Source organism: Thalassophryne amazonica, chromosome 15 (genome assembly GCF_902500255.1).
Source record: "Thalassophryne amazonica chromosome 15, fThaAma1.1, whole genome shotgun sequence".
Lineage (NCBI taxonomy): Eukaryota > Metazoa > Chordata > Actinopteri > Batrachoidiformes > Batrachoididae > Thalassophryne > Thalassophryne amazonica.
In genome coordinates this window covers 92993341-93010964 of record NC_047117.1, presented here as the reverse complement: position 1 = coordinate 93010964, position 17624 = coordinate 92993341, and the positions used below count along the sequence as shown (strand labels likewise).

The 17624-nt window shown below is 44.3% G+C and overlaps 1 protein-coding gene across 1 annotated transcript in view; it reads left to right on the top strand.

Moving 5' to 3' along the window:
* Positions 1-17624, top strand: part of LOC117525898 (B-cell lymphoma/leukemia 11A-like) — a 97566-nt gene that overhangs the window by 75309 nt on the left and 4633 nt on the right. The window contains exons 3-4 of the mRNA XM_034187840.1: positions 12866-14978; positions 15025-16130. Of these exons, the coding sequence (XP_034043731.1) occupies positions 12866-14850 (1985 nt within the window). The 3' untranslated portion in view covers positions 14851-14978; positions 15025-16130. The remainder of the gene's footprint in view (positions 1-12865; positions 14979-15024; positions 16131-17624) is intronic.

The following is a 17624-nucleotide window of genomic DNA, read 5'->3' as shown; positions in this document are numbered from 1 at the left end:
CCATGCGGTAAGATAATGATGTCGGTTTTTTAATGCAGTGCCGCCTGAGGGATCAAAGGTCACGGGCATTCAATGTTGGTTTTCAACCTTGACGCTTACATGTAGAAAGTTCTCCAGATTCTCTGAATCTTCTGATTATATTATGGACTGTAGATGATGGAATCCCTAAATTCGTTGCAATTGAACATTGAGAAACATTGTTCTTAAACTGTTGGACTATTTTTTCATGCAGTTGTTCACAAAGTGGTGATCCTCACCCCATCTTTGCTTGTGAACAGCTGAGCCTTTTGGGGATGCTCCTTTTATACCAAATCATGACACTCACCTGTTTCCAATTAACCTGTTCACCTGTGGTATGTTCCAAACAGGTGTTCTTTGAGCGTTCATCAACTTTCCCTTCTTTTGTTGCCCCGTCCCAACTTTTTTGAAATGTGTTGCAGGCATCACTTTCAAAATGAGCAAATATTTGCACAAAACAATAAAGTTTATCAGTTTGAACATTAAATATCTTGTCTTTGTGGTGTATTCAACTGAATATAGGTTGAAGAGGATTTGCAAATCATTGTATTCTGTTTTTATTTACATTTTACACAACATCCAACTTCATTGGAATTGGAGTTGTAAACTGAATTTGAATTTTGATCCTAAGACACATTTTCCTTGACAGGACACTTTTCACTTCACCTCTAAAGACATTCCTGGATCACCTGGGGCATTGGCCATGTCCAAAAATACTTGTGCTTGATTAAGTCTTCTCACACACCTGGAGACGTGCCCTTAAGCTCACATTTTCTCAAATTCATAGTACCTCACTGTCCAGGTTCTGTCCAACTTAAACAATCAAAGGACAAATAATGGAGAATTTCCTGAATCCATCCAAATGATTGGTATCAGGGAGGATGTGGCTGTTTCCTGATAGACTGCATCAGTCACAAAGTCACATATGAATTTATGAAGTTGAGATGTTAAAGTTGTAAGCTTTTACTTTTGCATACCCCTGTTATTCCTGATGAAGTAGTATAGAGGAGGATTTTTTTAAAAAGAAGACCTGAAAGTTCAGCTACAAATTGCCAGAAGGAACATTTGAGATGCAATCTTAGATTTGATCTGTTTTGGTGAAAGAAAGTCCTTCTCTGCTCTACTCCACTATGAAGCTCAGAGTGGTGATGCAAAATTTTCACTGTGCACAATTTCTCCAATCACAGCCACAGAAGCCTGTAACTTCTCCTGAGTTGTCTGGTTGTCTTGGTGGCTTTCCTCACTCTTCTCCTTCTTGCACAGTCACTCAGTTTTTGAGAAATGTCTACTCCACACAGATTTACCACAGAGTGTCGTATTATTTGAATTTCTTTATAACTGATGTAAATAAAGTCCAATACATATTCAGTGGCAGCTTCACCATCAGAGAGCCTTGACCACAACCACCACAGACGACTCCAAGCTGTCACTGATGTTAAAGGGGTCACACACAGTGTGAAGAACAGGAGGATGGAAATGTTTGAGCACAGCTGTAGGTGCACAGACATTCCGCAGCACACAGACTGGACCTAAAGATACGTGATAAAGTCTGCCATTACTCCACTGTGCGTCTCCTGGTTTACTTTTGTTATCATTCTTTATTTAATCTCAACATTGTTGAGCGTTGTCTTTTAACGGCGGGAACTGGATCCTATGATCGAGTTTCTAATTCAATAAATAATCCCCTAACAAAGCCAGTGGTACTTTTAATTGGACTGGTTTAGCTTCCAGGCTCAGAGGTCTCTTAACGGAACCTTTAGAGCGATGAGAAAAACCAGCATGTAGCTTCACATCATCGCGGGGTTAGCAAAAGCAAATAACAACCTGCATCATCCAATTAGAGGACCAAACTGTTACCCGGGAACGGTGCTGTCTAACGGGGTGCACAGGGAACGGGTGGATGGTCCGTGCAAACACAGTTCAGCTGAGAAAAGATGAACAAGAACGCAGTTCTGCAACGATGTGCAGTGTGCTGCTAATCTTAGTGTCCCGCACACATGATGCACGCACCATGATGGAAGCTGTGAACAACAAACATGCATGAAACATGACTCATAAAACAATCACTCACGTGTGTAAAAACTCAGACATAAACTGACTGTGTGTGTGTGTGTGTCCTTTAACAAAACATCCCCAAAATGTAGAAATTCTAACCACATTCTGCACATTTGTTGACTCACACCCAAGAATGAACCCATTAACGTCTCAGGTTCAGGGGTCAAAGGTCAAGGTCACAGCACTGGTTCAAACTGTTTTCCCATTTGGGGGAATTTTCTTCTGTTCATCATGAATCAGACACGTAGATTTGTGGTTACTGTAGATATGAACAGGAAATCAGATTTCAAAATATACCATTGCATTTGACCTTGAAGAACAGTCAAGGTCACTCGGGCTTTGATTATTTGTATTGGCTAAATACTTTCAAATGGGCCCACAGTTACTATCATACATGAACAGGAAGTCACATGAAGGTGTAAAATATGGAACTTCTGATGTGACCTTCAATGTATTCTTGGTTTCTGTTATAAAAAAACAAAACAAAATTTTATTTCTGTACGGATACACCGTCTCTATGGCGACAGGGTCTGCACTCGCTCGAGTCCATATCCAGTTTATTTGTACTGTGTTTACTCAGGACCCCAAATAACTTTTCTTTACTTATTTATGTCCACTTTGCTCACCGACCTTTCAGAAACTGGACAGAGACTTTGTTTCAGTGGCTGACTGCGACAGGAAAATTTCGGAAAATCCAGGATGCTTAAATTGAAACATAACATTTTAGCAGCCATTAATTCATAAAAAGATGAATTATAACCACTGGAGACTGTACTGCAGTAACAGCTGGTATGTTCTGTATTTAAAAAGACAGTCAATTAAAAACAAAACAAAAATCTATTTGTGTCATTTTAACAGTTTCAAATTCCAAATGCATGATGTTTCTGATGGTGAGGCAGGATTAAATAACAAGGTTGTTTTTTTAACCCAGTAAGGGGAAACGCAAAGATGACAATCACATGATCTCAACTTAATAAGATCAAACAAAACAGGATACCAACAACCAAATAATCTGTCCATGAAATCTGGAAACCAGCAACAAGGGCCACTGAAATAAACCAGCAGAGTCAAAACAACTAAATATTAAGGTCAGAAAAAGATGTGGATGAAGCAGCAAGACACAGAGGAAAAGCAGATGATTTAAAATTCCATGATCATGAATGCTGGGCAGGTAGGAGAGGAGGTAGAAACAATGATGACTTCAAGTAAGCTGGGAGAAATGAACACTGGCACTAATTCTTGACACTGGTGCATATTAGAGTAAACAGCACTGTGGTGTGTAAAGTGTTTGTCACACGATGACGGTTTAAGGAAACATATGAGTAAATATGAAATTTTGATATCTGTTCATGTCCATTTTTGTTCTGTACAGATCTTTTTCTCATTCGTTAAATGCTGTCCTTGTCAGTTGGTGTGTTTGTTGGACAGTTTTGTGCGTGCTGAAAACTTTTAGCTGACATCAGGCAGAGAGCTTCCCCGGTGGTTGCACGTTTGTTTACCATTTTGTCCTCTGCTTGATTGTTACTTCTGTGACACTCATGCATTCATATCCTGTGGATACCTGATGGTTCAGAGTGGGCTTCTGATTGGCCAAAGCTTTGGTGGAGGTGAGTTCAGCACCAGGGGGGACAGTTTCCAAGGTCAGACTGAAAAAGAATAAAACAACAGCGTGGCTGTGTGCATTTTTATCTGGAGATCAGAACGCACCCAACGGCAACAGCTTTCGGTGACGATCCTCTGGGCATCACACAGATTAAGGAGCGGTACAACCGGTTTAAAGACGTCCACACAACAATGGAGAGCGCGCTGCATTCCGGTCGGCATCAACATGCTGATATGACCGGATCATTTCCAAAGTGAACGCTGTGGTGATGTGGGACCGTCGTGTGATTATCCAAGAAATTACGGAAGAGGTGGACATCAGCACTTTTTCAGTACATTCCACTGTGAAAGAAGATTTTGCCATGAAAAGAGTGGCGGCGAAATTAATCGGCACAAAGATGATGGCGCAGCAACAGCGCCTCCGTGTTGAAGCCTCACAGGACATGTTGTAACACACAATTTCTCAGATAATCACACGATTGAAAAGCCACTGAAAGCCGTCTGAATCTTCCGAATGGTGCAAGAGCTGGGCATGTCAGGGCATGTTACATGTCCTGTGAGACTTCTTCACGGAGGCGCTGTTGCTGCGCCATCAGCTTCGTGCCAATGAATTTCGCTGCAACTCTTTTCATGGCAAAATCTTCTTTCACAGTGGAATGTGCTGAAAAAGTGCTGATGTCCACCTCTTCCACAATTTCTTGGATAATCACACGACGGTCCCACATCACCACAGCGTTCACTTTGGAAATGATCCAGTCGTTTCAGCGTGTTGATGCCGACCGGAGCGCGGCTCGCTCTCCACTGTTGTGCGGACGTCTTTAAACCAGTTGTACCGCTCCTTAATCTGTGTGATGCCCAGAGGATCATCACCGAAAGCCGTCTGAATAATCCAAATGGTTTCCACCTGGCTGTCGCCCAGGTTCTGGCAAAATTTGATGCAGTCGCGCTGCTCCAGTCGTTCCGCCATTTTCTTGCAAAGAAAAAATGATGGGAGACTCCACCCATCCTCACACAAAGGCTGCTTACAAGCAAATGACGCAATCGACAGGCGTGAAAAAAATCACGCATGTGCACAAAGGTTCAAGGTTGGCTCATGCAAGCACACGTGATTCAAATCCATTAGGTTTTTGAAAAAAATAAAAAGGTCTGATACTTTTCTAACAGACCTCGTACATATCTGTTTGTTAATAAATAATTATTTATTAGAATAAACAGGACATTAAAGTGCAAACTTCACTTTCTCCCAGAACGACACGAACAGGAAGCGATCGCAGCTCGCAGCAACTCCCACTGAAAATAACGGAGAAACAACCTGAGCGTCTGACATTTTTACATAAAACAAACACAGTAACAACGTCTAAAAACCCAGTTAAAATATCCAGGAGAGTTTTAGGCACAATATACAAAAAGTGTTATTTTGCGATGTTAATGCTGTTGTCCGTGTGCAGCCTGATCATAGCGTCTCAGTGCAGGTCTCAATGTTAATGACAGCGCGCCTTTTTTGTTTGGAGCCGGAAGTTGAAAATCACATGATGCGTTACGTCACACTTAACAAACGGATTAGTTTGTCATGTAATGTACCCAACACTGGTTAAAACAGGGAAAATCATTCCGTTGCCAGTGGAAACTTGACATCATCCATCCATCAGAACCTAAAATCCAAAGGCTGATGGACTAAGTGATATTTACCACCAGACAAATTATTTCAGTTTCTTACTAATCAGTTTACACACTCTGTCATCGTGGGACTAATCATGGCGACTTCCCTTCATGACGCGCACATGTATACTTGTGTTGCGTTCACTGGCCTGCCGTCTGTCCATGCTGGTTTCTTCGTGGCTCTGAGAGACGCCTCAGTTCCACAGTTGCTCTTATCAACTTTCATGTGAAGGAGTAGAGGAAAACTAAGAAGTGTGAACCTCTGACTGGAGACAAACCTGCAGCTGGAACGTTACTTTAAACTTTATCTGGAGATCTGCTCCGTCCTCCTCGTGCCACCTTGGATTTTCTCCTCCCCGTCACTTGCTTTCTGTTCTCTCGGTCGGCCTCTCACCGAGGGTTTCCTTCTTTTCCTCATTGCCTCTTTTTTCTTTCAGTCTTTAGGTCACTGGTTGTGGTCTGTGGTCCAGCCCACGTTTCAAGCGCCAGTCCACATCAGACTCGTAGTGGACTGGTATTGAGGCGCACTCTGTTCGTGTAGCAAACCGTATTTCCTACATCCGGCTTTGTCTCAGGAACAAGTGCTGGTCAAACAAACCTTTTGTCTGTGCTCTGTTGGCTCAGGCCACCACAAAGAGTCTGGTCCTGAACAAAGTCGTGAGAGCGCCAGTCTGCGTGTTTGCAGCTGTGAGACAGACACAGTGAGACTCAGACAGACCAAGCAGATGGATCAGAAACACAACGTGATGTAGATGCAGACTAGAAGGGGAGTCAGAGTGTACGTACTTCTGCCAATGCATTAATAAAGGCCAACATGGAGGACCAGCAGGAGGAGCTTCAAAGACTTTCCAGACATTCCAGTCATTCTTCAGATGCTTCACCATCACCAGTGACTAACACAGAACCTCAGACCTCAGTCTCCTCCTGAGCTTGTCTTTGAAAGTGGTGAAACATCTTCAGGGTGAAATGGCCAAGATTTTCTGAACCAACTGATGGAGGAGAAGATTGCTAGAGATGTTTGTGATGTCACAAAGCATTTTCCCAGAAAAAAAGACCCTTAACCATAGGCATCACGTTAACCCTAACCTTAACATGCTTCTGAATGTTTCTTTGGTAGCAGTGATGCATCCATAATGAACACCTGAAAAGTCCATCAAAACTCTCAAGCCAACCAGTGCAGAAGAGAGGTTATCTGTACATCTTTGTGATGTCATAAAGGTGGCGTCTTGGAAAAATTCCAGATCACCACCTAAAATTAAACAGTCTTTGGACAAAACTTCATCAAAATTTTCTCATTTGTTTTTAAGATATCAAGTCCCGACTCAGATCAGTCAACAGGGAAGATCATGCTGGAGGTTGGCAGAAGTACCATCGATGGTTCTGCCACCAGGTCCCTGAAAACCTCTGGAACTGTATGAAGTGAATGTGCTGGCTCATGTTTTTATGCTTAGTGGAGTTGGGAGGCATTATGTTTTCACCCCATCCCTCCGTGGGTCCGTGCTCCTCGTCTGTTTGAAGCCATTTCTTGCTGGTGGATTTGGGCCGGCAGCAGGAAGGTTCCTTTTGAAAATCAGTGTTGATACACTGCAGACCAATTATAAAACAGCAAACTTCTGTTCTACAAATAGACTGTGAACCATCTTTGAAGCACCGGCCTCTTGCTGTAGAAATAGATTCCAGACTTTAAAACCAAATCAACATCAGTGCGGGGGGGGGGGGGGGGGGGGGGGCTTTGCATTGCTCTTGTTTTGATCTACAAGAAAGTCAATTTAGAAATTCAGCAACACTTTGAGCCTCGTCCACTTTTCCACTTTGTCCTTTCACCTCTCCTCTGCTTGACCCCGTCCAACAAACACCCTGATGACATAAACAGACTCGTGATCACATCAACGCCTGCTTTGGCGTGTGGCGCCTTCAGAGGTGCTATATCGATATATCGACAGCCACCCGACACTTACTCCAACACCAATAAACACTTATGAGTATTTGCTCGGATTCACTATTAGCATAATCAGAGCTCCAGCGCCGCTGTGACTGACAACTTTGTGGGTGACAGTGACCCCGAGTCGTGCTACACTTTTCTACATGTTGTCCTGTTGGAAGGCCTGTGAGCTAATCCTTTTAGCTCGACTGTCCATTATCTAAATGGCCAAGACGAGAGGGAGGTGCGTGGTCACGCCAGGACGCAGCCCGGGTCTGGGGTTAGAAAAGGACAAAACTAAACTGAAGGTCAAGCTAACATGGCTAACCTTGGTAGCGACTCAGTGTGAGTGCGGCTGGTTAGATGGATAAAAACCTTTTTTTTCCTGAATGCATCATTAACCTGCCAGCTCAGGGTCATGGACATCCTGGTTTGTGAGTTTGTTTACATATGAGACAAACTGCCAGATTCTGATTAGAGCTGCAACTAATGATTGTTTTTAGAACTGACTGATCAGTTGTGAGGTCCATAAAATGTCACAAAATTATAAAAAAAAAAGATGAGATGATGCCTTCAAATGTCTTGTTTCATCCACAACCCAAAGAAATTAGGTTTACAGTCAGATAGAAGTAAAATAAACCAGAAAAATATTCACATTTAATTTAAGAAGCAGAAAACAAGAAATTTGGATTTTTTTAAAGGAAGATGCAAAACAATTAATTATCAACGTGTGTGTGTGTGTGTGTGTATATGAACACGTGCACGATGTTTCACGTTCACTCAGTGTTTACGGACGTTTGTCCTCTTGCTTTGTCTGGCCGTCTCGGTTGCACAGCCGCCAGCGGTCACGGGCGACCGTATCTGGTTTTTACGGCGCCACCCGGCCTTGGGCTTTGTCACACCGCGTGCCTGATAGCGGTGCACGCCGTCCCCACGCTTTCTGCTGTGAAGTTTGGAACCGGCGGTGAAGCCGTTGACTCGTCTTTCTCACAGTGTTCTGCATCTGCAGACTTTAGACCCTGAGCACCAGTTTTCAGGGACTCAGATCCCGAGTTCTGTTTCTCTGATCTTCATGCACTCAGAAAAAAAAACAGGCAAATATTGACAAAAAACAGTAAATTTTGCTCAGTTAGACTGACTCTGCTGGGACTTTAAATCCAACAGTCATTCAGAGAATCCTTCATCTCGCCTCGAGACATCTCACCACATGTTGTGGATGAATAATGTGAAAACAGAAACAGTGATGAAAAATTATGACCGAGTTGATCAGAAGTGGTTTCCTGGTCTGACGGGGGTTTGAACTGAGGAGCCTCTGGTTACAAGCCCACCACTTTAACCACATGACCATCACCTCTGTTTATGTTGGGTGATGTCATCATGACGCCACATAGAGATCAGCAGATGGTATTCTGTTTGCTGATTCATATGGACTTGAGTTCATTCCTTTACTCCTCTTTGCTTTGAAGTTATTGTGGAAAAATGTGATTTTAAGACTGTTCAATTTCAGTTTTCCAATTTTTGATTTATTTTCATTTGTATAGCGCCAAATCACAAAAGAGGTGTCTCAAGGCGCTTCACACAAGTAAGGTCTAACCTTACCAACCTCCAGAGGAACAGTGGTAAGGAAAAACTCCCTCTGAGGAAGAAACCTCAAGCAGACCAGACTCAAAGGGGTGACCCTCTGCTTAGGCCATGATACAGACACAAATTACAAAACAATTCACAAAACGAACATACAGGAACAAAGATACTGTTCAATGACAGTGACTGACCTTGACCTTTGATCTGTATATTAATGTCAGGAGATGTTGTTATTAGTAATTCACACGTGCAGCATTAATGAAACCAGTCAAATAGATCCTGAGGTCTTTGTCCAGACGCATGCACGCACACACGCACGCAAGCACGCACAAAGTGATAAGAACAGTTACAGAGTGAAATCAGCTCGATCTTGGTGCTAATTCAAGTTGTTAAACTCTAATAACAGTCATTTTTACTCTGTGGGAGTTGATTTCACTCTGACAGAGTTGATTTCACTCTATTGGAGTGAATTTACTGTGAAGCAGCTTAAATTTCACCAACATGCAGAATGATTGTAGTTTTTTCCCCCTTCTCCCATCAAAAGTATTCCCGTTTTCCCGACACGTCCTGATTTCCATCTCGCGTCCTTTCGATCAGCTCTCACTCACGTTCGCTCTGCTCAGATCTCTGTGGTGGAAAATCAGAACCTCGGGACATTTTCTGATTTTTTTTTGTCTTCTTTCACCTTCCTGCCGTGGCCCTCCTGCAGACTTTCGGGCTCCGCCTCCTTCCCTAAAGTCGCCTCTCTGCAGACTTTGCCATGAAATGGCAGCTCAGGCTTGTCAGTGCAGTTTCTCTTCTCTGCTGATCCGATTTCAAAGGGACCCGGGGATCCGGCGTGAGCTCGGCTCTGCAGCCCTCTAACTTGCCGCAGACCTGGACTTACTGTGGGGGGGTGCTCTCCTGTGTTCCATTTGTTTAGAGATCATCCTTTCTCTTTCACACTTTTCTTTTTCCTTCTACATTTGAAAAAAAAAAACCTCTTCAAGGCCTTCAAACAGTTTGTCAGAACGTCTTTCTGCCTTTTGACAAGCCGTTCTTCTGAGGAAGCTATTAAGGACAATAGTGTCTTTATTTAGATATCTTCTGCTCCTTTGTTGTGGATCTGGGCGGGCCGGTTGATGTCCATCAGCGTGTCCCTGCATGAACACGGAGAACAATTATCACTGACGCTTGCAGCACTTTGTCAAACGTCTAAACGTGTGACTGCACGCCGTCTTCTGTCTTTCATACAGAAGAAAACACGACCACTTTGAAGTGGCGTTTTGTGGCTCTGGTGTCCTTGAGGAAAGTGGCGGGTTGTCATTAGGTATCTCTCCTTCACGCCACACTTCTCCTCCGTCCTTCCATCCGTTGCTTCCTTGCCTCTTTTCTGTTCACTCCTCAAAGGAGGAGATGACATGTGAACCAAACCCCCAGGATGCCCTTCAAAACCAGACACAGGAATTCTCCCGTCTCCTGCGTGTGCGTACTTGCACTTTTACAACAAGGTTGAGGACGTGGGCGCACATGGCCCTGTTAGCTGTAAACCGCTTTATGTGTCAAAATCCAATATTTTTCTGAGCAGGTAATTAAACAAATTTTTTTTTTTAAATCACAAACAGGCCGTTCTTTTGTTTTCCAGTTTTTGTTTCAGAATCGGAAATCCAAAGTGCACGAGCATCAAAACCCGTCAGAGAGACCGGGTCACTGGAACTGTTTTATGAGCGATACGGAGCTTTCTGTGTGAAGCCGTAAAAGCATGTAATCAGAAAACACGCATCAAGCCAACGCCAGCGTAATGGGCACGTTTTATTTGTGCTCATGAGAGAGAGAGAGCAAAAAATGTGAACAGGCAAATGGGTTTTTTATGATGGAAAAATTCCGTAGTGGGTCAAAGCCCCTTGCAGGTGGCAGCAATTAACTGTAATTTTTGCAGATTGTAATGATCCATAATTTACCAGTGTGCCCCCCTTCGAAGTCTTTCAATCCAGAGAAAAAGGGCTTACATGCAGCTTTGATTGGATGCACATTTTTTCCCTTTTCTTGTGGTCTTTAAGAGAAACGGTTCGGAGGGGTACCAGGTCTGTTCTGGTTCCTCCTCAGTCCGTCCACTGGCCTCTCTGTGCCACCCCGCCTCGCCCGCTCGCCTGCACAGCAAAGCTGCAGTTTGGGTTCAGTGTCTGCAAATGACTTCAGAAAAATGCCCTACAGTGAAAGAGAAGGAAAAAAAAGACAAGAAAGGATAAGAAAGATGAAAGAGGGAGCACATTTGCAAGCGGTGGATGCTTCCTGTTTTGCATATCTTTCGCTTCTGCTTTCTCCTTCTCCTTTTCTATTCACCTGAGAGGATTAAAATAAATCCATAAAGCATGAAATATCAGAAATAGAAAAGCAAAACGCCAAGTGTGTTTTCACTGGTGCCTCCATACACACACACACACACACACACACACACACACACACACACACACACACACACACACACACACACACACACACACACACACACACACACACACACACACACACACACACACACACACACACACTGCTGTTGCTGTGAATGTGTTTTTTGTGATAATGGCAGGATGTTTTATTAACATGTGACCCCGTATTTGTATTTAGCGTTAATATGCTACGTTCGACACGCGTCCCACTTTAGCCAAGCTAATTCTGTAAACAAGGCGTTGGATGCACGATGAGTGTTTTTAACCAGATTAGACGTTCATGGTCAGTTGGTTATTTTTGAAGTCTTCTTTTATGACTGTATAAAGTGCTCGAAATATTGTTCTGATTATTAAGAGCAGCTGCTCACTGGATTCAGCGCATTAAACCTTTTGCTAGAATAAACTTGTGAAGCACGAATTCAGCATTTTGAAAGTCATCAGGGGGCTGATGCCCCCCACACATGCACTGTACACACTCTACACACCACAATATAAACATACAAGTAAATAAAAAAATCTATCTATAACCATATTTTTGACAATTTTTGACTTCATCATATGACTTTTGGGGGACTTTGTAAGCAAGTCGTTCATGTCAAGTCAAGTCTGGGAGCATGCGCTGGTACCACGACTCCACAGAACCGCCCAGGCCCCTGGATGGCAACCACCCAGGCAGACATCCAGTTCATCCTCACATCTCCTAAATAACCGTCGATTTGCTTTAGCCGGATGAAAAGTGGGTGTGTCCTCTGCGTTCTCCAACCACTGGGGTCCTCAACGCTCAGGCACCTGGGTGATGGATCGTACACAGAGAAACAGACCACATAGTCAAAATGTCAAAAGAGACACTCTCTTGCAATGTAAATGATACTCCTCATCTCAGGGATCATCCACTGCACAGCGGAGCCCAGGTCCAAACCTGAGGCAGCTCATGTGGGTGGACACCTGGAACATCCTTTCCCCCCTATTCATACTAATCAATTACAAATATTTTGCTTATCAGTATGTGGTTGACATCATCTGGCTTCTTGGTTGTTGACATATACAAAAAGGTTGTTTTTTTGGACCATGTTTCTTCAGGTTTTTGCTACGGTCATGTAGCACATTGCCGTTGCTTGCCTTTGTTTCACCACTGGGGGCAGCACCATATAGAGTTGTAGAAAGCACAGGGTAGAAGCAACCGAAGAAGAAACCAGCTGTTAGCACAGCATAAATAGTATAATGCAACTTTCCCATTTTGAAGCGGTTGGACAGTATTAACGGATGTAAGGTTCAAACACATTCACCTGTTATACCGCCTCCCACTATAAGACATGTTGATTTTATTTGTTAACTGCAAAGTTAATTTTCCCGTGACATGTGAGAGCCTCACATTGACCTTTGAACTTTTGCGAGTGGATATGTGTGGGGGTTGCTGTGAAAATTGTTGCTATGCAACAGGCCAGTCAAAGGCGAACATACATACATGTATGTGACTTTGATGATATATTTAAAAAAACGTCACTTTGATCACTGATCTGTCACGTCGGTACTGTGATGAGTTTGGAGTTGATACTTTTATAAATAACAGAATTTTTCCTCTTTTTTCTGTCTTTGTCAGATAAAGATGAGCCCAGCACCTACACCTGCACCACATGCAAGCAGCCTTTCACCAGTGCCTGGTTCCTGCTCCAGCATGCCCAGAACACCCACGGCTTCCGCATCTATCTGGAGAGTGAGCCCGGCAGCCCCCTCACCCCCCGTGTGGCCGCTGCCCCAGGGATGGGCAGTGACTGTGCCTCCTCTCAGCCACCCGTCCACGCCGTCCACTTGGCTGATGGCAGTCCTTACAGTCTCCTAAAAATGCCCGGCTCCGGGTCTGGCCGGGACTCAGCGTCTACACCTCGTGAGGGCCGTTACCCCCAGACGCCACCGCTGTTCAGTCCGCCACCACGGCACCACCTCAGTCCTGATGATCTGGTGCTGGCAACCCACCACCCCAGTGCTTTTGACAGAGTGATGAGACTCAACTCGGTACCATTAGAACCTCCTCCAAGCATGGACTTCTCTAGGCGGCTTCGTGAGCTCGCTGGCAATGCCACTGGAGCTTCACCTCCTCTCTCCCCCAACCGACCCAACCATGTGCAGCGGCTCCTGCAGCCATTCCAGCCAGGTTCTAAGCCCCCATTTTCAGCCACACCTCCTCTCTCCACTTCTCAATCACCGTCTGGTTCACGATCAACCCCTAATCCTGTCTCCACCACACTCCAACCAGGAACACCTCTGAAGGCAAAATCTTGTGAGTTTTGTGGGAAAACCTTTAAGTTCCAGAGCAACCTAATTGTTCACCGTCGCAGCCACACGGGGGAAAAGCCATTCAAGTGTCACCTGTGTAACCACGCCTGTACCCAGGCCAGCAAATTAAAACGGCACATGAAGACACACTGTCAGAGCAAGTCTTCTGTCCTTAACGTCAAGTCAGATGACGGCCTCTCAACCGCCAGCTCCCCTGAGCCTGGCACCAGTGAGCTGATGGGCAGCGCTACTGATGCCCTCAAATCAGTGGTTGCCAAGTTCAAGAGTGAGAATAATGGTCTGATGCCAGAAAATGGAGAGGAGGAAGAGGAGGAGGAAGAGGAAGAGGAGGAAGAGGAGGAGGAAGAAGAGGAGGAGGAAGAAGAGGAGGAAGGCGATGAGGATGAAATCGAGAGTAAACCTGGAAGAGGAGAAGGAACCTTAAGGAATGACTATCGTTTCACGCTGCGGCTGGAAGGAGCCCGTCACCACCGGAACAGTGAAGCCCTACACCCACATCGCCGGAACTCATCCCAGGAGCCCGGAGACGAGGACTCAACCATGGGGTCCGATCAGGCAGAAGATGGAACCACCACCGCTGCCATTAATGGCCTGGGATCTCTTTCCACCGACACCCTATCCAGGAAGCTGTTGACTGGAGGGGTTAGCCCTGGATCCCTTAGTCCCCTATCAAAGCGTATCAAGGTCGAGAAGGATCTTGATCCCCTGACACCTACCATCCCAAACACTGAGAACGTCTACTCCCAGTGGCTAGCTGGCTACGCTGCCTCACGACAGCTCAAGGATCCCTTCCTCAGCTTTACCGGTGGGGACTCGAGACAATCGCCCTTTGCCTCCTCATCTGAACACTCGTCAGAGAACGGCAGCTTGCGTTTCTCGACTCCACCCGGGGAGCTGGATGGGGACCGCACCGCTTCAGGACGCAGCGGCACCGGAAGCGGTGCCAGTACACCCCACGGCGGCAGCGGAAACGGCAGGCCAAACTCCAAGGACGGCCGGCGCAGCGACACTTGTGAATTTTGTGGCAAAGTTTTCAAGAACTGTAGCAACTTGACGGTGCACCGACGCAGTCACACCGGAGAGCGGCCGTACAAGTGCGAGCTGTGCAGCTATGCCTGCGCCCAGAGCTCTAAGCTCACCCGCCACATGAAGACTCACGGTCAACTGGGCAAGGACGTGTACAAATGTGAAATCTGCCACATGCCTTTCAGTGTATACAGCACTCTGGAGAAACACATGAAGAAGTGGCACAGCGACCGTCCTCTTGTTAGCGACATAAAAACTGAGTAGGCAAAGAGCAACGGGTGGGCGGCTCCGTCGCAGCTCGCCTTGCTAAATAGCACCCCTTGGTTACTAGCAGATAAGTGCGGGGGGGGGGGGAGTTGAGTGGGTTCCACCCCAGTATGCAGTATGGCCCTGTGACTGTCCCGCTGCGGCATCACGAGCTGAATGCATGATCCACAGCGGGGAAATATTATTGCATCAAACGCAGAACTTTTTGAGCCTTTCTATTGTGCAATAATTTACACGTTTTTTGTATTTTTTGTAATTGGACAGCATGCTCAGTGTGTTTTGGCTACTTAGAAAGAGAATTGTCCTCAGCTGGTGCGTTGGGTTGTGCTTGTGTTGCAGTTTATCATTTCTTCAACATAAACCGCGGAGTTGACGCTGCACACGGCACACACTGTTTTACATATCATGGACACGTCTGTGTTCTGTTGACAGCAGCGTCTTATTAAAAGCATCAAACAAGCAGGGTCACGCTTAGAACTTTGTGAAAAAGTTGAGATATATGTGTGTGTTTGTGTGTGTGTGTCTGTAAGAATCGGGCTGCCTCTGGAACACTCGGCACTGCAGCCATTAAATATTTCTTTTACAAGCAGCAATGAAATTAACAATATTGAGAGAAACGACAACAAAGAGTGCCTTGGATATTTTACCTGCATTACGTAACCGTCCTTTTTTTGGTATAAGCTTCACATGTTGAACGTTAGGGGACATTTTTTCTGCAGGTGGAACGAGCAGGTCCTTGCATCAAGCACCTGTTGGAGCTGTCAGAACAAACAAAAACCCAACTCTGATAAAAAAACAGCAGTACTGTGGTGTGCTCAGGTGCTCGTGTACCCCAACTCATTTTCATGCCACCAGCTTAAAGCTCTTAGAGCTGATGGCATCAGAAAGGCTTGAATTTAAATCAGCTCTGAATTTAAAGATACAAATTCACCAGATCAAGTTTGAATATTTCACATAAATGTGAATGATTAAAAAAAAGAAAAAAAAAACTGCTTTGTAAAAATGACACAAATAAGGTAGAAAAAAATGGGTTTGGGTGACCAAAGACAATTAAATTGGGATGTTATTGATTGTGGTTTTATCAGTAGAAATGAAGAAGGTTGAGGCAGCGAGGGGAACACCCGCAGCTGGACACGGTGGAAGAACTGCGTGCGGCCGCGATGTTTGATGAATTCTGTCCAAATAGCACTTTATCACTGACTAAAACACACCTACAGTCCATATTGGCTTCAACAGCTGTGACCTTGAGTCTGACCTTTTAAGATCAAAGGTCAAAGGTCATGTCACCAGTAGAAAGGTGATATTTGACTTCATATTGGTGTTTATATCCTCAATCAATTCCTCCAAATAGGCGCTCTAAAAATAAACATCAAATACCTTCGATGTATGTGCTATAAATGTCCAGTCCGTAACCTTTGACCTTGAACTTAATTTTTTTTCTAATTCAATTCACGTTGTCCTCTATCAGCTCACCAAGTTGGTCAATACAAAAGAACAAAACAAAAGATATTACACACAGTTACTGAGGTCCGGTTCGGTGTCATCATATTTACTTCAACTTTGAAATTAAATTTCATTGAGAATTATTTATTTACCTTTCAGCTCCGTCAGTTAAATTGTAGCAGTTGAACGTTTCCCTTTTGAATTCACACAATTTATGTTTTTACACCAAAAATTATTTTTTTCCTGTCATGTGGGGTCGATGAGCTCATGGGTCCATCAGTTTGAGGATTCCGTGTGTTGCTCAGGGGCACATCAGCACTCAGCCATAACTAGGACAGAACCCAGACATTAGTCAGAGTCTTGCTTCAAACTGCATCTGAATTTGTGTCTTTATAATCAGTGTTGATTTACGCGTAAGTTCAGTTCTTCAGTTGGATTTACTTTAAAACTTGCAGGTTTTTATTTTTAATTTGTTTGTTTGGTGCCGGTCAGAGACGCGGTGCAGCTCACAGTCACTTCAAGACCACCGACAGGGTTTGAGTTTGAAACCAGACAGGTTGTGCGTGTGTGTGTATGCGTGTGTGTGTGTATGTGTGTGTGTGTGTCTCTTTACAATTCAAAATCGTGCTTTTCTTTTATAGCACGGCAATGTACAAATTTGTCTGTAATCTGAAACTTTTTTAAAAAATTGGAAATCAGATTAATCATCAATGTGAATGAAAAAAAAAAAACTTTTTTTTTGACAGTTTTGTGTTGTTTGACCTCACGTGACCTCACTGTGGTGACGGTACGTTTTCATCTCTATCCCGTCCTCGTCCTCGTTGATGATATAGCACTTGTCACTCTGCCTTGGATTCTGTATCTGTCTCTCTAATCGGAGGTACAGTCGGTCGAGTATAAAACCAGGACCGGATTTCAGATCCGGGACCAACTACGTGCACTGTTCAATTTTCCCAGTTTACAGTCGGAGGCTCAAGGGAAAAACTTGCTCTTATTCTGATAGATTTGTGTGGCGTCACTGCTTTGCATAATAAAATAAAATAAAATAAATAAATACAATTTTACCAGCCATTTTTCCTCCTGAGGACTGAACGTTAGTTTGGTGTCTGGAGGATCAGCGCAGGAACTGCCATAGAACTATCCTGCTTTACACAGACTATAGAAATATACAGAAAGTTTAAAGTGTCCTTTAAAGGGGTCATATTGTGCTAAATCAGAGTAATATGGAACTTTCAGTGGTTTTATTGTAAACATCCTCAAAGTCCCACAAATCAGCTGTTTTGAACAACATTTCGGGTGATTCTAGACATCTGTGACATATGTCACAG